At 36.6% G+C, this 25,617-nt stretch overlaps 1 protein-coding gene across 1 annotated transcript in view; it reads right to left on the reverse strand.

The window, feature by feature from the left end:
- The window catches only part of gli3 (GLI family zinc finger 3), a 310,179-nt gene that overhangs the window by 75,925 nt on the left and 208,637 nt on the right, over positions 1-25,617 (reverse strand). The window contains exon 4 of the mRNA XM_039666425.2: positions 8,325-8,430. Within this exon, the coding sequence (XP_039522359.2) occupies positions 8,325-8,430 (106 nt within the window). The remainder of the gene's footprint in view (positions 1-8,324; positions 8,431-25,617) is intronic.

The raw sequence follows: 25,617 nt of genomic DNA on the forward strand, positions 1-25,617 counted from the left end.
CCCCCCCCCTCTCTCTCTCGCTCTCCCTTTATTCTCTCGTGAAAATTGAAGAGGCTTAATGTCAAATACGGCTAAAGCCAGCCTTTTCATATCATACCATACAGTGTGAAAATTACTAAGGCGATGATAAGACGGACAGATAGCAGAAGAGAAGAGAGAGGAGAAAAAGAGGGAGGCCGACAGAGAAAGGAGGTAAAAGACGACAGAGGGGAAGTGACTCCACTCAATTATATTGCAAAATTGGTATGAGTGAATATTTTTCATTCAGGTGACTGATGATATCTACTGAGCAGCAATGCAGATAAATAAAGGAGCTTTCTGTCAAGTATAAACATCATTAATCATGAGGCCAGCCACCGCCTGACCGCCTGTCCTCACACAGCAGCACAGGAGCGAGGAATTAAAGAGAAAATGAGGGGGTTGGATAGAGAGAGTATAAGAGAGGACAAAGCTAAGCTTCTAAATCTGGAAAGGGGGGGGGCATGAAGGGAACTGCATCTTAGATTTAGTCTCCATGTTGGGATATTAGAAAAGACATTCTAATGTCATATTCAACATTACAGCACTTTATGGACTTTCTCTTACACTATTTGAGAATTATTGAATTTTACAGGATTCAAATTTACTTTGCAAGATTATCAGGAATAACTATTACTTTTTATACATACATTTACTATTACCCTGATTAAAAAAAAATAATCACATTAAATAAGGCCAAATGCCCAAGAGAATCTCTTATATAATGGTTCAAATAGTATTACGGTTTAAAATAACTTTTTATAATTTAATTTATCTGAAAATGTAATTTATTCATGTGATGGCAAAGATAAATTATTTTACTTTCATCTTCACTGTCACATGATCTTTTAGAAATCATTCTAAAACATTGATTTTGTGCTCAAGAAACATTTCTTCTTTATTATTTTGAAGTTGTTTTGTTTAATATTTTTGTGAAAACTGTGATGCATTTTTTTCAGGATTCTTTGATGAATAGAACATTTTAAAAGAACAACATTTATTTGAAATGGAAATCTTTTGTAATAATGCTAACACATTATATGTTTTTTTTTATATCAATTGTATGCAACATGGCTGAAATGAAGTCATTTCATTAATTACTATACTGACTCCAAACTTATGAATATCCACTGTTTAAATCGGCCTTGTCAATGTATATTTATATAAAACATAGAGAGTACACGAAAAAAAAAAAGAGAGTGCACACATGTTCGCGTCTGCAGAGGGCTGTTGAGATAAAACACTGTTCTTTATGCTAAACACAGCGTCGCCACGATTGGGCAGCCTGACAACAGTTTATGTAAATATCACAATTCAAAGCACTCCTCTCACACATAAACACAAACAGTGCAAGCATGCACCAAAATGTAATGCTGTGTTTAAGCTTTCTAAATTAAGCTTGAGATGGGCAGCAGTATTATCACAATCAACACAAATGGTCATCTTATTTTGTTACTTTGCTTAACTTGCATTACTTTGAAAACCCACTAACAAAAAATGTCTTCAGCCATTTAAAAAAAATCTGGGTTACCACTCTTAAAGTGACATAAAAATAGCGAGGGGAGAGTAGAAATATTACAGCCTATGCATAAACATTCCTCTTTAGTATTGCAAATCATCTGAGCCACTCTGAAAACAAAGAAAACAGGAAGAAATCTCTTGCTTTAGCATTTTACATTTGAAATGTAGTTGAAAAACATGAGACAACCGCCTGAACATTTTACTTTTGCCTACAAAAACACATTTCAACAAGCAGCCATCAAATTTGCCCGGTTAAATCTCATTGGCTACATGGGGAAAGACTGAAATGACTGCAGCTATTAATTTGACCTTAATTGGTGACTGGAAATGAACAGTTAAGGTGCTTGTAATTTCCCCTAATTGCTTGATATTAGGCATTGATTATTGATTGAAGAGAACACAAAGGGCAGACTGTGGATGGACTGCGGTTTTGATTCACCAAGCACGTTATCTGAAAGCCATTTTTCCCTTTACAACAGTTCTTGTAAGCAGCTGTGCTGTTGAGCCAAGCCAGTGAGTCTATTAAGTATGTGAAGAGTGTGTCTGGTAATGTGTGTTATTTTATTGCTTGCTCCGAGCACAAGAGGTTCTAACTCTTGAGTAAACTCTGGTGTTGGGCAATTGACTTGCGGCGAATGCCTCCGTTTGTCTAAAGAAGTCACCAAGGAGACTGGATCCTGTCACTTGGGCTTTGTGAGTGTGTGTGAGTGTCTTTTGTTTGGCTGAGAAAGTAACACTCATGCAAAAGAGAAACTGAGTCAGTGAGTGAACCCTTACTATTAAGCACCAGACATAATGAGTCAGTCAGCAAGATGCATTCACAAACAGACACCCTGCAGAGTGTCTCTTTAGCATTTATCGTATTTGTTTAAGGAGAAGTGATCTGTTTAACCTTGGATGAATAGAGCCAAGCTGTTCGCAGGTCAGGGCTGCCAAAAGATCATGAGAGTCAAGTGATTCAATGATTAAAATGATTTTTTTATTTATAATTTGTTCCAAAAGGAGAATCATTATTTTTAATTACTATAAAAGCTCAAAATATTTATTTTTTTAAAAAATATTTTTACAGCAATAGTTTAGCAAAAAAAAAAAAAAAAAGATTCAGATATTTGGCCTGTTGAGTAGTTCATGTGGTTCGATAAAATCGAATAAAACAAAACTACATTCAGTACCACTTCGTTGGAGCTTTGGCACAATGGCTGACTTACTGTATGAATGTCTAACTTCCTGTGTTATAAGTCAAATAAACCAAACAGCCGCATTAGTCGACACAACCCCCGCCATTTAATATTGAATACCACACCGGTGCCCTCTCCCATATGAATTCATAACCCACACGATTATCCTCTGCAGTAATTGTGCTTTTCCATGGCCTAATAAGACTGCCGCGGGAGAGAGGGAGAAAACACAAAGGACAGTTAATTTGTGATTTCCTCTGCTCATTCGGAGGCAAATTAAGTGTCAGACTGCTAATATGAAGCATATTTCATTTTATGAGCTTTTAATTTAATTCCGTCCCCTCATATCACAGCCATTAAGGTCGTTTAGCGAGCTATGCAAGCAACTTCCACTCAGAGCAAAGAGGGCAATAAATAAACATGTTTCAATTAAAGTCTTCTCAAATAATAGGACAGGACTGGCTAACTCTGCCTCGTCAACCAGCAAATCAGCATTGGTTGTGGGAAATGAGATGGTCATTACCACTGTGTTTCACTGTGTTCTTTCTTTCTTTCCCCCCCCTTTTTTTTTTTGGTCATAGATGCCCACTCACAGCTGAAAAAGGCTGCGTAGATTGATAGCACTGCCGCGAGGTGAAAGCTACTGTAATTACGAGCTGTAATGAGGAGCTGCATGGGAAAGTACTGCAATAATATGCCGTCTGATCCTAGGCATATATTTAAGAGTGCTAATAACGATTAATTCTGTTCACCAAGGAGAACTTGTCTTAAACAATTTCATTTTTCTTTTTTTACCATCCACTCCAGCGTCTATGTCACTGCCTTTCACAAACAAACATCTGTGGACTTTCTGTTCATTTACCGGTGTAACAAAACAGCTAAACATATTTGATGACACTATCAAAAGTTACTTAAAGCATCTTCAATTACTACAAAAAAAATAAGGTATATAACTAATTAACTTTGCAGCTGTCTGCATAAAATCTGCTAACACTATTCTGTTGGTCCCCCAACAGACATTACTGACTATAAGTAACTTGCCAACTAACACCTAACCGTCCTTGGGGTGAGAATGCGTTGCCATAAACTAACAGTCTACTGTCAGTCTATTACAGCCTACTAATATTCTAATGAGAGTTAGCTGACATGTAGTTGAAAAGTTACTTAGAATGTCTAAAGTGGACGAAATAAAGTGTAACCAAAAATAATTTACCAAAAAAAAAAAAAATTTACAGAAAGGTGCAGAGTTTAAAATTTTTAGGATGGTATGATATAAAAATATAAAGTCTTACTGACCCCCCAAAAAGTTTTACTGACCGTAAACTTTTGAACAGTAGTGTTCTTACAATGGAAATAAAGCAACTGTTTTTAATTGCTCCATAGTCTCCCATTGTTTTTAACTGTCAAACCCTATTTCTTGATGCATTTTGTCTGTCTTATCGTGTGATGAAGTTTGGATTTGAAAATGTCAGAAAATATGCTGCATTTCAGGAGACATCTACATGTTTTCACTGTGCAGGAGTAAAATATGATTTTGCCCATCTTTACGGCTGGTGCAGTGGATAAGACACATGCCTTTGGTGTGAGAGACCCGGGTTCGAATCCACTGTGAGACACCAATGTGTCCCTGCAAGACACTTAACCCCTAGTTGCTCCAGAGGCGTGTGACCTCTACCATATATAGCAATTGTAAGTCGCTTTGGATAAAGGCGTCAGCTAAATGAATAAATGTCAATGTAAATATATTTAATTCACATAAAGAAGATTAAACAATACAGTTTAAAAGTTTCAAAACTCACTACTCATTTAAAACTTGATTCAGTAAAGATGCATTAAAATGAACTTTTTTTTGCTGTTCACATTAGCTAATTCTGATTGGATTTCAATCGAATATGCACACAAACGATATTGACTGAAATTATGAATATAGACAAGAACAGAAAGAGGCCGGTTCAACCAACTGTCTGATGTCGAAATTTGCAGAGGATTACTGAGGATTCTGATTAATTCTATGCAAGCCTGAGGCAAGTACTGGTAATAGGATTATTATGACTACTATTATTAAATAACAATTCATTAAAACCGGCAAAGACTTTTCTGTCCAGAAATGTAAATAAATTTTACCATAGTTTACCATAGTGCATTGTGCATGCAGATTATATTTTGAGTTGCTATGCGAAATAGCAATGAGGTATTTTTACTAATATTTTTATAATACTTGCGTTATTATTTTACTATTGCATTATTTTTTTCTCACCTGGGCTGGGCTTGCTTTTCTTTTTTGGACACAAGAGAGTAAAAATAGGTCTTAAAACTTTTAGGTAAGCATAATATTCTGAGATACTGAATCTGTTTTGGGCAAGTGAGAAGAGTAAATGCTCACATTTAGTCTACAGCTACAACAACCATCATGTTTAAACAACACCTCTGCACCTTACTCCTGATTTCTCTCAACTTGGGGACAGGAGAGGTGTCAGTCAATAAACAGGAAAGTAACTTGCATTATTTGAAAAAGTAACTGTAAACTTGAAAGTAATGCATTACATTACTCGTTACAATACATTACTCATTACGTGTTACATGAAAAAAGTCATCTGATTAGTACGTAGCTCATTGTACACGTAATGCCATACCCCCAATACTTACTACCATTGGTTTATTGTCAATTTAAATAAAAGTTCTTGCCGTGTCACTAAACAATATTAATGGGAGAGGACACTGTTATCGCTCTTAGTCACATTCAAAGATTCAAAAATGATTTTTGGGACGGCTCACACTTTGTTAAGTACATAAAGGTGTGTCTGTCTACTGCAAGGCATTGTAGCAAGTCAGGCATGTACTGTGAATACAGCCGCCCCACCTGTAATTGAATTCACCTGCTTTCCTTTTCTTCCTCTAACCCGCGCACCATTCCATGCGTCTCTTCAGCGGATGATAAACCATGGCAGATATTTGTTTGAGTCTTGTTTGAGCCTCGTGTTGCCCCATTATCTCTGCATAAACTGAATGCTAAATTATATTTGTCATTTTGTTTATACTTCTATTGGACATAAATCAAGCCCCTGGCGCGTGTCTCTCCCCCTCTTTTCACACTTCTCTTTAGCATGCGAGTTAGAGCGAGGAGATGACATAAAAAATTCATTATTCTTAACGGTGTAATGGGCACAAGAGAGATATGACTCTCGAGGATGGAGAAGGGGGGGTGTGGGGAAGGCAAAGGATGTAATGATGAACAATACAAAACGTAATATGGACCAAGTAGCTGCCCCATTCAATTTGTCCCACCATAGGGCTACGGTTTCACGTGTCATGCAAAAGAGGCGGAGATAGGGAGAAAAGCAGAGACAGATAAGGAAAAATGAATCAAAAGGCAAACACATGTAATTTAAATTGGGGACATTGTGTTCTGAATTAAATACAAGACAATCAGAAAAAGGAAATGATGAGTAAAGAACATGAAAAAGAATTTTTAAAAGATTATAAATGCATACTCAGAGATGCAAAGATGAGAGCTAAACAGAACCCGTGAGGGAACACAAACACGCACACACAAATGTGCACACTTCTATTTTGATTCTTTATAAAAACTAAAATGATGAATTTCTGAAATTGAAATTTCTCTGTCAATACAAAGAAAATGTCATTCCAACTTTATATGTCACAATTGTGAATTCGTACAGTATCTCACAAAGTGACTTTTAATCTTGAAGAAGGTAACATCTTCATACGAGTTTTCACACGGTGTACAATAACAACAAAAATGTTCCTCATTTGGGGTTGAAGTGGGGTATTGTTGTGCTGCATGTGACAGCTTGCAGAACAGCTGTGAGAGAGAGGAGGTTGTTACATCTTCTCTGACGGGGCCTGATGAGCAGTTTTAGAGGAATCATGCACTAACAGGCTCCCATGTCTGTCTCTGTGTCTGATGCACTCATTAGCATGTCTCTTGACAACGTGTTCACCTAGTCTTTGATCTCTGACACAGAACTAGAGATGTATGGATCACGTCCCATGGAAACAGCTAATGCACCGTGTACTGCAATACTGCTAGACATGGACACCCCTTCTTATGACACATCTGCCAAGATGAGAACTGATGACATTATACAGATAATAAAATAATATTAACAAGTCATAATCTATATCAAAATTGAATTGAAAACGAGAAGAAACTTCGTTCTTGTTTAGATTGAAAGTCATGAAACATTTAATGCATATTAAGGCAACACTATAGGTGAATAGCGTAAACGGTAACACTTTATAATAACTGCACGCTAATAATCATTAGTTAAGCATGAGTAAACAGTTAATTTATCATTCATAAAGCATTAAAAGACATTAATAAGCAGTTTATAAATACAGCGATATAAATGCTTTCCTCGTGATTAAAAAAAAGCATATCTATAATTTGTTTAATAATTGTATTTTCGTCCTTTATTAATTATCAATTTATCATTTCTAAATGAAGAATTGCATTTTTTATAAACCAGTTATTTAAGAGTTGTCAGTGGTTCATAAGATTACTTAGAGCTTGTAAGTAAATGATTAATAAACCATTTAAATGTACATTCATACATCTTATTATTCAGACATATAGTGATGGTTACTTAGTGTGTTAACAAATGCTTTATTAACATGTAATTATGCTGTAATTCTGGGTTAATTGGGGTAGTTATAAAGCATTTAGTTAGTGGTCAGTTAACTATGTTTGTGAGCTCATCTAAAGTGAGGACTATTCATGCTTTGTAAAGCATTTATAAATGAGATTTAAAGGCTGTTAAATATTTCTATTTAGAAAATATTATAACAATATAAATATTACTGTTCAGAAGATTGATGTGCCTTTAAATCTCCTTTATAAATGCTTTACAAGGCATGAATAGTCTTCACTTTAGATGAGCTCACAAACATAGTTAACTGACCACTACTAAATGCTTTATAACTACCTGTATTTACTAGATTTACTTACACTTTCTAAGTGATCTTATGAATGACTGACAACTGTTAAATAACTGGTTTGTAAATAATGCTATTCTTCATTTAGAAATTATTAATTGATCATAAACAAAGTATGAAAATACAATTATTAAACGCATAGTATGCATATAAATCAAAATATGCTTATAAATCAAGAAAAAAAAAACATTTATAGCTGTATTTATAAACGGTTTATTAATATCTATTAATGCTATATAAATGATGAATTAACTGTTTACTCATGCTTAATTAATGATTAATGGCGTGCAGTTATTATAAAGTGTCACCCTCTTTTTATCACTCCATAAAAAATACTGTCAAATTTGGTGTACTGTATATAACTAATTTAGGCAGGCTCATTTTGAGAAAACATGTTTTACAAATGTATTGTAATTGAAATCTACAGATGCATACAGTATAACAAAATAAAAAAACTTTTAAATGTGGATTTTGAATGTTTTCTTGCCAGTAGCCAGAAAGACAAGTTATGGAAGCATAATGGAACACAAAATTGACTAGTGTCTGTAGTGTATTACATTACAATTAAAAATAAGGCTAAATACATTAATGGTGGCATTAAATATTGGATTAGACATAATTAAAGTTGTGCGAGTTTGTGTGTTTACTCACACATGTAGCGGTGGTACTGGCGAGGGTTCGTAAATGTATCGGCCTTGTGTGTGTCTATCATCGATTGGTACCGGATGATGAAAAGCAGGAAAGAACTGGGGTGCAGCTGTAAAAAGAAAAAGAGAGATTATTAAAAAAATAATTGCAATTAAATGTATAAACAAAAAAAAAAACAAGTTACACAGTAATTTGTTTCATAGGCATTCAAAGATTTGTTTATTGCAAACAAACATAACACTATATAAGTACACTAACACCTAAAAAATATATAAATCTGTGTGCAGCATCATCACAGTTGCTTCAAGGCTAATCAGCAATCACAACCTTTTGTGATATGATATTCTGTATAGTATGTGTTTGCATACTGCAGTATTGGATTGCGTGCTCTGCTGCATTTCAACAAGCTTCGAAAAATGATTCGTCACAACAGTCAGAAAGAAATGGGAAGACTTCCAGAGATAAAACATTAAAACACTGGGATAAAATCTGATCACAAACACAATCTATATTTAGACCTGATCAGGAGGCTTAAAAAAGTATAATCAGCGTTACCCATCAGCATAAAAATCTTTCAAAGCAACTCAAAAAACTCAACTAACTTTCATCACATAAATGGCGACTTTACAAAATCGTAAGTAGTTCAACCCCTATTTTTAACCACTTTGAGTTTAAAAGTGCACCTCTGTTTTAGGTTAACTGGAACGCATTCTGTGTGGAACTGGTGTCATGAAGTGTGACATGTCAGCGAGACCATGAAAGGGTATCCATGACCCGGAATTCCCAGATTCTAATTGTCTTAACCCTTACACATGTAAGTTTAAAATATTTTCTATGAGACCCCCCAGCGTGAGTTTTTCAAGGCGACCGTTATTTAGAACTTTATTGTTTCCGTGGTGACGCGTCATTGCTGACACAGCACAACCACAACACAGCGCTGAATGAATGAGGATTCGCTTGTATGTCATTTTTCCTTTTTTATTAAAAATATTCACAAATGTATTAGCTATATCATGAAACACTGATATTCCGATTGTCAAATATGTGCAAGTGGATGGGTTTTGTTGTTTAAACATCTTTATAACGATCGCGTTAGTTGAGCTGCATGTACAATGGGGGGCGCCATTTTAGTTTCTTTTACAGTGCAGACAATTGGATCTGTTGGATTTACAACGTCAATTCCTCCACTTCTCACGAAATTCATGAAAGTAAGTGGCTGGTGAACTGGGAGAAGAATATGGTCAAATGTTAAGCTACTTACACAATGTGTATCTGATATGAATAAAACGTGTTGTCTTATTATAATTGAAAGGATTATTATTGCCGCTTCCATAGACATCAGTGTGTATTTTACAAACTCAAAATCATTAGTACTTATGTGTATGTAAATGTCTGAAACCTAAAATAAACATTATGAGGTTGAAAACACTCAATAGTTGTGATATATGACAGCACAGAGTGCGTCCATCTTTGGCTCAGCGCCAGCCAACGCAAGATTTAGCAGTTGATGACATGATGCACTGACCGTTCTAATCACACCGGTGTGACCGTACACTCCAGGGACCAAACTCCAAAGATGTTTGTTTAACTTTTTGATTCAGTTTTATATGTTCTGTTGGTTGTATTGTATCACAGCTTTTATGTAGTGTTAAAAACTGAAACAGGAAGTGCTTCTGGACCACTGTTGTTTGCATCTTGCAAAATATAGGCTGTTCACACAGAACCCGTTTTTCCATTCCAATGTGGTAATTTTCCATTGTTTTTCTATGTATATACACGCTACATGGATGTGTATAATGTTGCACTCACGTCTAGTATCTTTTGCAGTGTCTTGTGCATGACACAACATTCTAAAAACGTGTTGTGAAAGTTAAAATCAGTTCTTTTTTTTAAAAAGTGTCTCGAGACCTTGCATCTTTTCCCCAATCCACTGCCAGAGTCTCGTGTTTTACAAAACAAAAACACGTTAGGTGTGAATGGCCCCTTATATTGTTAAATGTGCGCTCATCACCGCCACTACGGAGTACACGCAATCACAAATTTAAAAAAGTGAAAGTAAAACACAAGCTCCTGGATGCCCACAAATTAGGTATCTGATATCTACCAATATCAAACCTATCTCTGGGCTGTGTAGTTGTGGCTCTGGTCTCTGTTTTGGTCTTTGTTTGCACTTTGAATCCTGAGAGAGTACTTATGGTTGCCCTTGCACTTATTGTTTGCACCAACAAGACTAAGACATTTTTTTTCTAGAAGATGTTTTATTTCTATTCAATTTGTGGAAAGGAGTTCAGTTAGGTCATCACACACGGACTCAATCAAAAGTTCTGGAAGATTAGAATTCATGTACAGTAAGGTCTGAAGAGACAGGAGAAAAGCCAGTCAGTTGATTTTGTGGCAAAACCTTTTACAGGGCTTGTACATATTGTTGTCTTTCAATGCATTTGATAATTCATACTCGAAAAGTAGAACTGAAAAGACATTCATTACAAGATTATTAGTTTGCACCTGCAGACTATTTTTACAGTCATGAATATTGTCATTGTGGATTTCTATAAAATATTGTGCAAAATTCTCATCTCGTCTTGTTCTTGTGAACCCAATCTCATGTCTATATATATATATATATATATATATATATATATATTAGGGGTGTAACTAAACACATATTCATATTGAACCGTTCAGTATGAGGCTTTCGGTTTGGTACACATAACAAACCAAATGATTCGTTGGACCATTTTCCTGCTGGTGCGCCAAAAATTTTGTTAGCAAACACGCTGACGCAACCAACACAACTTTTCCCAACATCAAATGGCAAACGTAATGAAAGCGGAACAAAACATCACTTATCGTTATTTTGTGCTTCACTTTACTACTCACAGTTCTAATTCACAACAGCTGCAAGATCTAGCGAGAAGCATTCAAATTTCTCGGTTATTAACCGTAGATCTCTTTTTAGATCAAACAGTGTTGACGTGGAAACCAGGAGAAAAATTGTGCCATGAGTTATAGTTACTGTAGGCTTTAAGTCCACAAATCAGTAATATTCACCATGGATTTAATGTAGTAAAATTAACTGCATAACCATGGAAGTTTGTCAGGAATAGTAAAATGCTTTCAAGTATGTCGCACATCTTTTTTTCCGGCTTTTCAAAACTCAAATATTATCATATTTAACGGGTATTTTTAATGTGATGACCAAAACATTATTTGTTCATCTTTAAAAGATTACCCCCATTTATACAACTAAAAGTTTCAAGATGTAGGAAAACTTACACTTATATATATATATATAAAATTATCTGCCATTTCTTTCCTTTTTTCTGTATCAAAATCGTACCAAATTCAGTAAATTTCGAACTGAACAGTGAATTTTGTGAACTGTTACACCCCTAATATATATATAAATATATGATATAGAGAGAAATATGATATAGAGAGAATATATGATATATGATATAGAGAGAAACCTAGCAACAGCAATGAAGAGTTATAATTGGCTCTGACAATGTAATAAGGCGGGGAGCAGCAGTAGATGTGTTTTTAGCTTGTAAACATCTGCCGTCCTTGTGCTAAGGTGTTTAAGGGCTGTGCCCAGGGACCAATGGGCAACATCTGGGCCTAATAATGCACCATGCCACAAGCTCTTTGCATTTGTAAAACCCTGCTTTACCTCATTCCTCACCTTGCATTAGGGGCTGTTAACATTTCATACACCATGTAAGGGCACTCAGGAAGGTAACTGGTGAAACTGAAAGTACTGCAGCTTTCAATCCAACACTAGTCCTTGAGAAAATCACATCTGATAGGATCAAAAAGTGCAGAAAGCCAGAAAGAATTTGACATTGGACCCAAATGTGTCTTTGAGGGCAGTTGGACTATTTCTTGTCCACGAACGAAAAGAACATAGAAAGAACACAAATAGGGATGCATTAGAAAGCTGAATTTATAACCAGATGCATGCTGGGAAACACATATAATACGAAATGAGAAAGGATCCATTATCAAATCATTACAAAATTAAAACAACAAAACAGGTCAATCCAGTGATATATTTCAAAGAGTCTAGATTTTTGCATACAAGCAAACATTGCCAAAGCATTGCTATATAGTTTCTATTTTTAAAGAATATTTTAGTGTAATTACAACTTTTCTATCTCTTTCTTTTTTCTTCTTTTATCACTCCACAAACATTTACTCTCCATACACTGTACAGCGCTCCAGTAAAACTTCAACTCTCTCTCTCCTCGCTATCTTTCAGCACTTGTTTTATTCCACTCTGTTCCATCACTCATAATATTATAATATTATGTTCATCCCTCACATCAACACTCATCTCTCTCCCTTGCTCCTCAAAAGTTGTATGCTCCCAAATTCAGCTTTCTCCACTCCATCAGTAGCTCATTTCAGAGCCGCTCTGCACTCTGTCAACCCTCCTCTCCCCCGTTCCTCTCTGCTCCTTCATCAACTTCTTCTTCCACTCCTGTATCAACCCCGCAATATTTCCACACCAATGTTTTTGGTTTTTCTTGTTCCTTATCTTTTTTTCCTCCTCTCAAGCACACTCATATGCAAGTGATAATTGTTATGGGCACCTGTAGCTGATATATTGAAAATCTTTTTATATATATATATTGTCGGTATATTGTTAACTTTAACAAGGTAACTAGCACTAAAGTAACTTGAAAACCCCAATTGTTTCCTTAAATGCATTATGTGATGGTATAACAGAAGTATTGGGGACAACCATTATTATTTTATATATTTTTTTAATTATATATTTGTTAAATAATTCAACACATAAATAAATAAATTAACATAAAATCTTAAGTTCTTCATTATTTTCATTTCTTAATTTATGGTGAGAGGACCCTCTTGGAATTGCTCTGTTTATTATTATTATTATTATTATTATTATTGTTATTCTCCAAAATAAATTGCATTTTTGAGGGCCTAAACATGCACGAAAACTCACGAAAATTTGCACACGCGTCAGAACTGGCAAAAATTTACATCTGATATGTGTTTGAGAATTGGGCGGGGCAAAATGGGTCGATAGCGCCTCCTATCAAAGTTCAACGGAGTGTGCCTCCTGCTACGTTTCACGTACGTGTACGAAATTCGGTACATGTAATGAATGTAATGCATGTAATGACCCAAGACCTATAAAAAAAGTCTCTTGGAGCGTATCCATAAATACAACAGGAAGACAGCCATTTTGAACTTTCTCTCAATTTTTGTGCAGTTTTTGCCATTTTCAGGCCTCATACTTTAACAAACTCCTCCAACAGTTTTGATCTGATCATCTTCAAATTTGGTGAGTGTAATCTTAAAGATGAACTGAACTGAAAAATTTCGACTTTGAAAACGTGTTGTTTATGACAATTAAAAGTAAATTACACTAAACATTTTTTTAAAATATATATTAATATAGCTTTTTTAAGCAACGCAAAATTGCGCTTGTTTGCGCTGGCAGTTCCGATGACGTCACTGGCATGGTAGGACCCGCGGAGCGCCATAGACAACAGCTGTAGGTCCTGTATACACAGACGAAAATGAGCACTTTTAACGGCATGGATTACGCATTTGAGCCCGTGAGGGACAGGCCGGTAGTGTCTAACTACCACCACATGGAGGACGATCAGTTTCAGGCTTCACTTGCAGTACAGGATCGTTTGGGGGAAAGTGACTGTGGGCGCGAGCGCTGTGGAGCATAGACACTGCACGGAGACGATCTGTTGCAGAGAGGTCAACATGGACATTTATTGATCGGCGAAAAATGCATCACCATGCACCGTTCATTTCGGATGCTGTTCGGTGAGAGAAACGTGTTGAAGGAGGCTATGCTGTCTCTAATGGATGTCCGAGCTGAGACGCGAGCGCCCCATAGGGTATTTTACGAATAGGTGACGGCTGGGCTAACTTGTTACACTTTTCTCAGATTGTTTTGATTAACAACGTACTGGCAGTTCACTCTATGGGCGAGGGTGCATTTAGGAAGGAGAAAATCCCATCCTTTACAGTGAACTATACATCAGGGATCTTTTCCCCCTCACCCGAATATCAAGGATTCGAGTAACGTTAACGTGATGCATTGAACTTGTAACTTGTGTAAATAAAACATTTCATGCATTGTCAGACGTTTCATGTACTCATTGACGAAAGTACACATCTCTAAATAGTGTGTCGCTAAAAAATCTGTTTCCTCAGCCATGTCAGCGAGCCTCAGACTGTTTACAAGCTACGGCTGTTCTGCTGGTGCGGGTAGGCAACGGAGTGGCTTACCATGCCAGTGACGTAGTCGAACGTTGAAATCCAACATGGCGGCGCCCGTGTAACAAAAACAACACTTTTAATGTACCATTTTATCCCTTTTAACAAATTCTGCCATTTTAAAAATTGTACCAATGAGAATAAATAAAATACATCTGTTATATCACCTTTTCTCAAATTTCAGTTCAGTTCATCTTTAAGGCCTTTGCGACGTTAAATTGCGAAAATCTTGAGTTTTCGTCCAAGGGCGTGTCCTCGGCGGCCTGACAAAATTCGATGATTCGCCATGAAACAGGAAGTTGCTGTAACTCTGGCAAACAATGTCCAATCGGCCCCAAACTTCACAAGTTTGATAACAGTTCTGTCCTGAACACATGCCCATGCTCATATTCAGTTACAGTCACAGCGCCAACTGGACTGACTGAAGTCACATGTTTAACACTGTTGTGGACTCCTAATAACATATAAAGTTCAAGCAAGTGCTAAACATGCTAACAACATACTTGGAACATGTTAAAACATGCTAGCAAACACTTAGCTAAGTGCTAAAGCATGCTATTACTGCAATTAAATAGAAATTGCTGTACATTTACGGCTAAATTTCAACAGTATATTCCTGTTTTGTTAAAAAGCAGTACATTGCTGTTTTTTTTGCGTTTGTAATATGACGTAGAAAAATTATAACGGCATTTTAACGTAATTATTGCTCGAGGGAAACAAAACGGTACTTTTGACTTGACATCGGAAGAGCTGCAGTGAGCACGCATGGATTTTTCATCCATCTTCATACTTATAATAGGTGAGTTCCCTTTTGTTTTGCTCGTTGTGATAGAAAAATGCATTACATCTGCAATTGTTACTAACTTTTGTATTTTGGATATTGGAAGTAGCCTAACTATATTTGTATTCGCAGTGATAAAAGCACCAACTGCGACATCATGAGGGAAGTTGGATTCCTCACACGGATAATTCCCGATTACACAGCCCATTCTCACCCCCAAGGCGTCACTTAACTGACGCCTTGGGAAGCATTTGGACATGCTTCAATATCTGACGCTTTAGGCGCCCTTTAGCGTCAGTTAGATGACGCCCTAGGATCGCGTGTACCCTACCCCCACCCCACACCTAAACCTAACCGCGTCCTCTAACTGACGCTTTCCTTTAGCGTCAGTTAGATGACGCCGTAGGATCGCGTCATGTAAGTGACGCTAAAGGGCGCCTAAAACGTCAAATATTGAAGCATGGTCAAAGGTGACGCCTTGGGGTGAGAATGCGTTGGATTACAGGGTGAGTTTCATCCAAAGTCAATTCTTCTGCAAAGTTTCTGCAAAGCTTCAAGTAAAAACACTGTTACATGTGAATTACATCGTCGTCTTAGCGCGCTAAAATGACCAGTGTTGCAGCTTGATTTTTCATAATTCGGAAAACCGTTGGACAAAACCTAAATTTCGGGCTTTTTGTGCTTTTAAATGGGGATAAACTTGTTGTAGGCCTAATCTGTACATCTCAGGGTGATTTATTTGTTGTACAAGTGATTGTATTGTTAGGCCTACTTTAATGGTGGCTTTATTTTTGCATAGATCCAGGTTTTGATATAAGTTAAGTGATAAAATAAGCATTAAGAATAATTCATATTAAAGTAAAGCTGTATTGTTACTTTGTCCAGCACGAAATTTAGAATAATCTTTAAGACTAATTAATATTTAAAGTTTAGTTATTGCTGCTGCAGTGTTACTTTTCCCAGTACGTAATTTATTTATCAACACTAATTCATATTTAAAGTTTAGTTATTGCTGCTGCAGTGTTACTTTGTCCAGCACGTAATTTTGAATAATCATTAAGACTAATTCATGTTTCACTGTTGCTGCTGCAGTGTTATTTTGCCCAACATTAATTTAAAATTTATTAACACTAATTCACATTTAAAGTTTTGTTGTTGCCGCTGCAGTGTTACTTTAGAATATTTATTAACACTAATTCATATTTAAATGTTAGTTATGGCTGCAGCAGTGTTACTTTGCCCAGCATGTCATTTTTATGGATATTTTATTTTGCTTATGATTCTTCTTTGCTGAGATTTTTCATGCCCAAGATTTGTCCAGTTTGACTTGTCAGCATGTTTCCATGTCAGTTCTGTGGACATAAATGTTGTACTACAGTGGCCTATGTGAGGCACTTGAGGATTCATAGCAATATGCCTAACTTTCTTCTTCATTGTTGCATCCAAGCCTGCAACAGGAAGTTCACAAAATTAGCAGCTTTGAAATCACATCTTTACAGACATCACAGGGAGAGTGTGGTGGTGCCTAGATCACTGTTGTGCCCTGCAGTAGACCTTGCATGCCATGTTGACTTGTGTAGTGCCAAATGTGATACACTGACTCACAGTAGCGGAGTGGCAATTGGGAGAGTCGGGAGTTTTCCCGGTGGGCCGGTAGTGTTTCGAGGCCGCGAGGGCCGGCCCGGTCTGATAAAATGTATTTATTGGAAGTTCGTAATGGCCCAAGCTAAGGGAAGAAAACAATTATTTTAATTTTTTTTACATTTTCTATTACGAGCATATATTTGCACTAAGTGCCTGTCTTTACAGCAAAACGACACCCGTCTTGAAACAGCCTCAGTGGCGTAGGTCGTAGGGCGTGAAGTACTTGAAAACAGCTTTTGATGCGCTGAACGCGAGTTCGAATCCGCCTTGCCGAACTATCTCTTCTCCCTTTTCCCAACACAGATATGTAAAGATGTAAAACCTAACATTAAGGTCTCTAACGTTATATTTTTCCAACGAACTAAAATTGAAACCATGAATATGGCGTTGCGCCATTATAATAACTGACATTAGAATAGCATCCAGTTTGTGCTGCGTGATTACTTTGCTCACGCGATCATCATGGTCAGGCTGCTGGTGTTTTCTCCTAAATAAAAGCTCAAGGGTTTATTTCTTGCAAGTGAAGAAATTAGGACAAAAGTATTTTAATTTTCCTATAGGCTATTATAGTGTAATGTAGGTTAAAATAATACTTTTGAAATACTCATTTTCATTTACATAGTACATGTATAGGCTATAAATGGATTTTACAGTACGTCATAGGAATAATTATAAATCATTATTATAATAATTGTTTGGCATCCTAAAACACCATTGATAATGTAATGCAGACTGATCTCATAACTAAAAAGATGTTTGAGCCCTCTTTATTGTCCCGGTACAAATTAATGTTTTTTCTTTGTTCAACGAGCAGTTCATGGGTTGAAGCTCTTAATTGTGATCTCTCAGAGAGCACGAGATTGATGCATTTAAACTTAAAATGTCCAAAATTTTCTTGCGGGGGAGCATGCCCCCGAACCCCCCTAGAGGAACAGAGTCCTCCCAACATAGTTTTAGAAATTACTATGGGAAAGAACGACCATATATGAACTTTACTCCAGCATACTAGTACAACAAAGTTCCTTTTAAATCAGTAAAACTGTAAATGCTATCGGCTATTAAAATTGTGCCGGCGACGAGGGCCGGTGGTCTACAAAATTTCCCCGTAGATTTTTTTTTCCCACTCCGCCCCTGCTGACTCAGTTTTATTCCCATCTTAAAGTGCACATTAAAGAGGGACGAACAGTGGCATGCCCCTTTAAGCATTGTGATGCATCATTTACAGTAATATCTACATTTACCTCTCACCTTTTAAGAAAACATAAAAATTCAACTGAGGTAAATCTAAATGAATCCATTGTTACCACAGCACATGTGACTGAACTATCCCTTTCATTTATAAACTAAAATACATACAAGGTATTGTTGTTTGTTTGTTGATGTTGTCTATGAGTCCATTGAGTTGTTCTCATTTCCACATCATTGTACTGTACCTCTCCTAGGCACCTGCCACTGCTGCTGATGTGAAAAGGATGCTCACACTACCTGCAGCTCCTCGGCTCATACTCATCGGTATGTATAGTAGAATCTTTTTTTATTTTTTTTATGATTACGCTACATTAACCAACTGAGTGTTTTTTTTGTTTTGTTTTTTTTTTTCAAAATGTTAAAGGGTTAGTTTACACAATTCAGTCATTATTTACTCACCTTGGTGTGCGAAATATGCCCTTCTTTATTTTTCAGACCAAAAGAAAATTTTAAAAAGTAAGAAATTAAGTATTAAGAAAAAAGTAAGTGTTCAGGGGTACGTAATATGGTTTGGTTAAAAACAAACCAAAATGTAATTTATTATTTAATGCAATACCTGATCTTGGCCTTTGGTGGTCCGTGTTCGACTGCAATATCATAAGACTCTTTTAGCGCACAAATTCACTGATAAGAAATCTTGATTATTAAATCAACATGACATATCACCTCTGGAAATCTCCCAAAAAAAGTATCCATTATCTTCTTTGAGATCAGTATTTCTGGACCGTAACTGTAGCTGTTGTTACATGAAAATTCATGACAGAATTTTTTTTTGCCACAAACACAACAGATATATTCTATAGACGCTTTCAGCAGTGACAACATAAACAAACGGTACTGCGCATGTGCATTAATTTGGCCCAAACTTAACTTCCGGCAGACTTGCGGAGACAATCCATAACAAGTAAATAACCTAGTAGCTGGTATTTCTTGCCAGTCAAAGAAAATAAATGTTACCTGGCCAAACTGAAATGTGACACTACCAGACCCGTTGAACAAAAATTAGAGACAAGATGTTTTTCTACCGACGTGTCTGAGTTACCGAAGTGTTAAAAAAAACTGTGGCGAGCGCGACGGCTGGGTCCGATAAGGTTAACATAGCTCCTTATTAGCTAGGCTACTTACATGCTTGCTAACCTTTTTTTAAGGTGAGTCTCCACATTGACAGCATGTTGGATGGATCTGTGCAGCGCTGTTTATGATACTACTAACCATTCAATACACAGACTGGTCCGCTGTCAATGTGTTTGCGAGAGAGAGAGAGAGAGCATGCGAATATGCGCTGCAAGCAACTCTGTAGCCTAGTCAGTTACAACTTTTCCCATCTTAAATTGTTAAAAACACGGAAATCAATATGTGGCGGTCAGCGCTGATAATGTGGTGGGCTGCCTGCCTCTAATAAATGTATGGGAAACAAACACTGTACCGGTTATCACTCAGATAAACATAGGCTATTTTTAATTCCGCCGTCTCCCTCATAGGAAACCTTGACATTTTTATTTTTAAAAATTGCGTTTGCTCCCTAGGTCAGGTTGCACCCCACAGCTCAACAACCTGCTCATCGCCTTAACTTTCACTGCATTTGTAGTCAATGCCATATTATCCAGTAAACACTAATAAACGAACAGAACGGAAGTTAACTTTGGGCCAGCTCATCACCATGGCAACGCGTCTGATGAAAGCGTCTATAAGGATAATAATTTATTGTGTATTGGGATTTTATTAATCTTGATTTCTCACAACTTTTTGGGTTTGGAGCATGATTTGGAGTGAAATGTGGTGCTATAGAGTCTCGTGTCGTGTAAATTTACAGTACATTTCGGTTTGTATACCCTCAGAACACTTGGAATATATGACACGAGTCACATAGAATCATTTTCTAATTTCAATTGTCAGAAACCAGATTTCAGATTACATGTGTAGGTCAATTTTTCTTTAATTTGTTATCTGAAAAAGAACATATGGCCTTGAACAACACCAGGGTGAGTAATTATTTACTTAATTTTCAATTTTTATATTAATTTACTTATTTTCAACACTTTCAACACACACACACACACACACACACACACACACACACACACACACACACACACACGCACACACACAACACACTCTAATTATATCATCTTCTTGCCCAGTGTTGTTTCTGTTGAGTTTATGTTTAACATGGACTTTTAATTGATGGACAACAATTATTAAACAATTTTAGAAATATCTTTGTCTAAAGATAAATTAAAGTTTTATGGGTTTGCAACATAAGGGTGAGTAATTCATGACAGGATTTTCTTTTTATGGTTGAACTAACCCATTAACAATGTTGAGAACATAATTTCACAATACACATTTTAAATTAAATGTTTGCCCAGATAAGTCCATGATCAACACGTTGAAAATGTAACAAAAATGGCTCTGTCAATTATTTCATTTACAATACGGTGGTGGCAGATTCATGTTTTTATGCCGATGCTGACAGTTTTTCATTTTAAAGTTTCAGGTGAAACACCAGGAAGCTGTATTCAGCACTGGATGATCAGCCTTGAGCGTCATATTATTTGTGAGGGCATCCAGCCGGCTTTTCTGTCTGGGCTTGCTGCTGTTTTTTCTCCTTTTTACAACTTCAGTCTTCAATACCAAGCTGAGGCAGCATGCACACTGGAATTTATTCAAAGGTAAATACTTGGATGCATACATTCAATTCACTTCACTTTTATTTATAAAGCACTTTTTATAATGCATATCATTTCAACGCAGCTTTACATACAATTTTTCATTGTTGCAATGTTGCATGTTTAATTGATACAACACAATTTGGCCCTAATTAACAGGGAATCTAGCATCAAATAAAGACATTTTCTTTTAAACTATTTGAAGCCCAGTGAGTAGCCATAGATGACTATGTCAAGGAAATAAACAGGGCTTTGGTGGTGGTGAAGTGTTGGTGAAAACCTTGGAAGGAAGCCTCATCTTTGACACAAAAATGATGATCAAATGATTTTGTTAAAATGTTTAAAACATTGCTAAAATAGCATATAAGGTGTGCTATGCAAAAGCTTGAATAAGGAGATATCTTTATTCTAGATTAAATCACATCCTTCAACCCCAAAAGATTGTTCAGAAAGCTATCCTTTCCTGACAAAGTTAAAGGAAGTGATCTTAAAACAAGAATAGTTAAGATTATAGCATATTTATATGTTCTTGATTTATATGAGTAAACTAATTCTGCAACACATTCTCACCCCAAGGCGTCACCTTTGACCACGCTTCAATATTTGACGTTTTAGGCGCCCTTTAGCGTCACTTACATGACGCGATCCTACGGCGTCATCTAACTGACGCTAAAGGGCGCCTAAAGCGTCAGATATTGAAGCATAGTCAAATGCTTCCCAAGGCATCAGTTAGGTGACGCCTTGGGAGTGAGAATGGGCTGAGCTGCCTAGAATAGGTCAAAGGTCAGATTACCTGTTTCGAACAATAGATGCCAACAGTGGACAGAGACCACCACAGACTCAATTGTGTCCTTTACTGTATTATAAAGAATATACTTTTAGTTTACATATGAAGAGTTCAGATGCAAAAGCCTCTAAATGCCATTTGAAATTTTCTTCTTTAATGATGATTTTTATCAAGCTTGCATATTTAAGTTCAGTAATTTCACTTAAATAACAATTAATAGGTAATCTTCATTGCCATTTAAGTGAAATCACTGAACTTAAATATACAAGCTTGATAAAAATGATCATTCTAGAAGAAAATTTCAAATGGCACTTAGAGGCTTTTGCATCTGAACTCTTCATATGTTTATGGTTTTGTTGTATACTGTACACAACAGTAATGTTTGGCCTAATGAATATTTTCTGTTTCTACATTGCATTGGTGATTATAGTGTACTTGTTACCCCTCTCAGAAGATTACTTTCACTGTAGAACATTGTATTGACATGTAAACATAAGCGTATTGAAGACCAAAGAGCTTTAGATTTAGAAAAAGAAAAAAAAACAATGTTTACATGGTGTATCAAAAAATGCTCTATTATGAAATAAGTGTTTGCCATTTGATGGAAATGCTTCATTCTGACGTGTTAATGGCATTTTGAATGCAGTTACATTTTTGAAGGAGAAGGAGGCATTTTGCATTTTGTGTGTGAAGTTTTGGGAATTGAGTGTAGAGTTTTGACAAAAGGTGAAATAGTTTTGAAAATGTGTGAAAGTTTCTAAAGACTGCTGCACAGTCACAGCAAAATGTGACTTACAGAAGATATACTTAGCGTACGAATGTTTCGGGAACCGTGCCATAAGGTTAAGAGAGAGGTTAAGGAATAGGTTAAGAACTACTTAAAGATAAGAACTTTTTGGGGAACCGGGCCCTGTTTGATTAAAGCATTCTTCCAAATATCTTCCTTTGTGTTCAGCAGAAAGAGGTTTGGAACAACATGAGGGTGAGTAAATACTGACAGAATTTTCATTTTTGGGTGAACTAACCCTTTAAATTTGCAATACAGCAACTGTATTGAGATAAATAGCTTTGGTTCTGCATCAGAAGGACAGGAGGAAAACCAGTATTTGGCTGAGAAATGGCCTCTAATCTCTAGTACACCATGGCATTGCCTCCAAGGAAGTACTTCATCAGGCCTATAGTGACGCAAAACTTCCTAGAAAGGGAGCAAAGAGAGCATCCTTTCCAGAAGTTACTAATATAGTTTAAACTTTTCTAAAGCATGCTGTAAAATTCGTTCTACCTTTCCCAACAGCCCTGCTTTTGAACTACCACTTTTTGTAGCCATGCATAATGCAGAGGGCTTTTTTTTTTTTTGCTATCATTATTTCACAGCACATTCATTAAGACACGATTATAAAGGGTTTTAATGAAAGAGCTGATTAAAGGCAAACTTTGACCAGACTCATTAGTTTCTGATGGAACACAAACACTCGTTAAACAGAAAAGAGAGCGTGAATATGATCACAATTACAGCTTATTATTTAGGAGGATGATATGCCCTGAAGCATTTACTAAAATCTCTCCCATAATTATTTTATGAACACTTACTACTTCTTTCCTTCTCCTTTTCTCTCTTCAAGTTTTATTACACATGCTCTTTAGGGGGATTGCCATAATATTATGTTAACTCCCTGATTGAGAGGTAATTGTATTGTGGCCAACAGATCAGATTGTGAGAACTGCTTCTTCTGCCACTTAAAAAGTCATAAGCAAATCCAAGAAGAGGAAACTTTCAATGATCAACAGTGACCATCCTCCAAACACCCTCTGGTGTGATGTAACATTCCCTCAAAAACCAACCAACCAACGAACCGACAAACAAACAAACAAAAATGCAACAATTAATATAAATACTTGAACACAGCTTCAGAGTATGTTTTTTGATCATTTGTTTTTTTTGGGCTGGATAAACAAAAATGTCAGGATGATACAACTGTCCTGGCATCTTATCCCACATTAAAAGAATTATATGTTTCTGGAAAAAGACCTTGTGGAATGATCTTCTATTAACATGTTTTATTGATTTATTCAAATACAAATATGATCTTACAAGATCTCACATTCAAGGCTTAAAGAAAAAATGTTAGTGCTATTTTTTCTAAACCATATGAAACCATACAAAACAAAATATTGACGTGTTTTATGCAACAACAAAATAATAATAATAATAATAATAATAATAAATGATACATTTTCAGAGAAAGGGAGGCTGGTGAGTTTGTGAATCAGTAATGTAGAACATATGATGGCTCTGTGCCATTTTATGTGGTGTGTGTGCCTTGCACATTGCGAGATTTCATTACGCCACTTCACTTGCTCATGATCTCACTGCTCAAACATGCTCGCCTGCACAGAGCTGATGACTGAGGGGCCAACGAGCAATAAACCCTGTGAGTTTGTGCAAACGGTACATGTCAATGGAAAAGCAAGTGCTTTCACCATATATCTGTGTGCAAACCAGAAAAAAACAAAGTATAACAGGCAGCCAAACACATCCATTCACACCTGTGTGTGCAAACAGATGATAAGCTCATGATGAGAAGCATACTGCCCTACAAAGGCAAAGTGCAGTAACTACGCAAACAAAGAAACAGAGAAAACGACTTTTAAAGTTTTTTATACCAGGCAGTCAAACATGTTATGGGTAGATTATGTGGTAATGCATCTCCGAAATGGGACATAATTTAACCCAGATATTTTTTCACAAGACAGACACATGCAGACACAACACATGTCATAAAGCCCATTACAAGTCTTAACTCATTTTTGACCAAATGTGTAGTTACTGCACTTTGCCTTTGTAGGGCAGCATACCTTTCGGACACCAAATTTTGAAAACAGCACGCGTCTGGTAAAGCATTCCGAAAACAGGCTGCAGGATCCAACTGTGTCTGCGTGTAAACACACAGCGCTGCTCTACGGGGTTTGCTGTTGACTTGAGCATTGTGTTTAATTATAGTTCCTGTTTGGTGTGACGATAATGGGCTAATTACAACTGTATAAATTATCCAAACGTATCAAATGTGTCTGGAATTGAGGTGGCGGAGTCCAGGCATGGGAAACAAAGCAGAAATACAGAGGGAGGGAAGGAAAGAGAGGAGGCATGAACGGATAAATATTTTAGTGAGTGTTGTGAGTCAGACTGTAGGTTTCCGGCCCTCTCTGGGGTTCATCACTTAGTTTAAAGCTTAGCTAACAAATTCCACCCGTTTAGATTGATTCCATTCATTCAACATCCATGTAAAAAGTGAGGCTGTCTATTGTATTAAAAATATATATATTTTATTCATTTATTTATTTTTTTAAGAAAATAATAATTCAGAGATTATTCAGCATTCAGTCCTGATCTATTTCAGAATCCTTTTTATTTGGACAAAAAAACAAAACAAAAAAAAAAAACTGTAAATAATTGCTCATAGTTGTGACGATCAGCAGCCGTGGTGCCCTCGAGAGCCACTAGAGGGCACCCTCTCCCCATGTTTGTTTCCCCTTGGACTCTTTGTGTTTCATTAGTTTCAGCTGTGTTTCATTATTGGTTATTGAGTTCCTTATTTAAGCCTGAGTTTTCCCTGTGTCCCTTGCGAAGTCTTGTTACCCTGTAAGCGTACAATTCCGAGCGTTATTCCCTGTTCTGTGTCTCCGTGTTTCCCTGGACTCTTGACCCTTGCCTGTTTCCTGGACTGCTCTCGAACCTGTGCTGCCTGCCTCGACCATTGCCTGTTTAGACCACGAGTTTCCGGATTGCCCCTTTGTTTAAGTGTTTGCCTGTTTTCATGTCTGCCTGTTTTAATAAAGTGCTGCACATGGATCCGACCGTCTCTGTCCGTACGTTACAGAAGACTTCGCCAAACG

Source organism: Pimephales promelas, chromosome 22, assembly GCF_988280905.1.
Source record: "Pimephales promelas chromosome 22, fPimPro1.hap1.1, whole genome shotgun sequence".
Taxonomy (NCBI): Eukaryota; Metazoa; Chordata; class Actinopteri; order Cypriniformes; family Leuciscidae; genus Pimephales; species Pimephales promelas.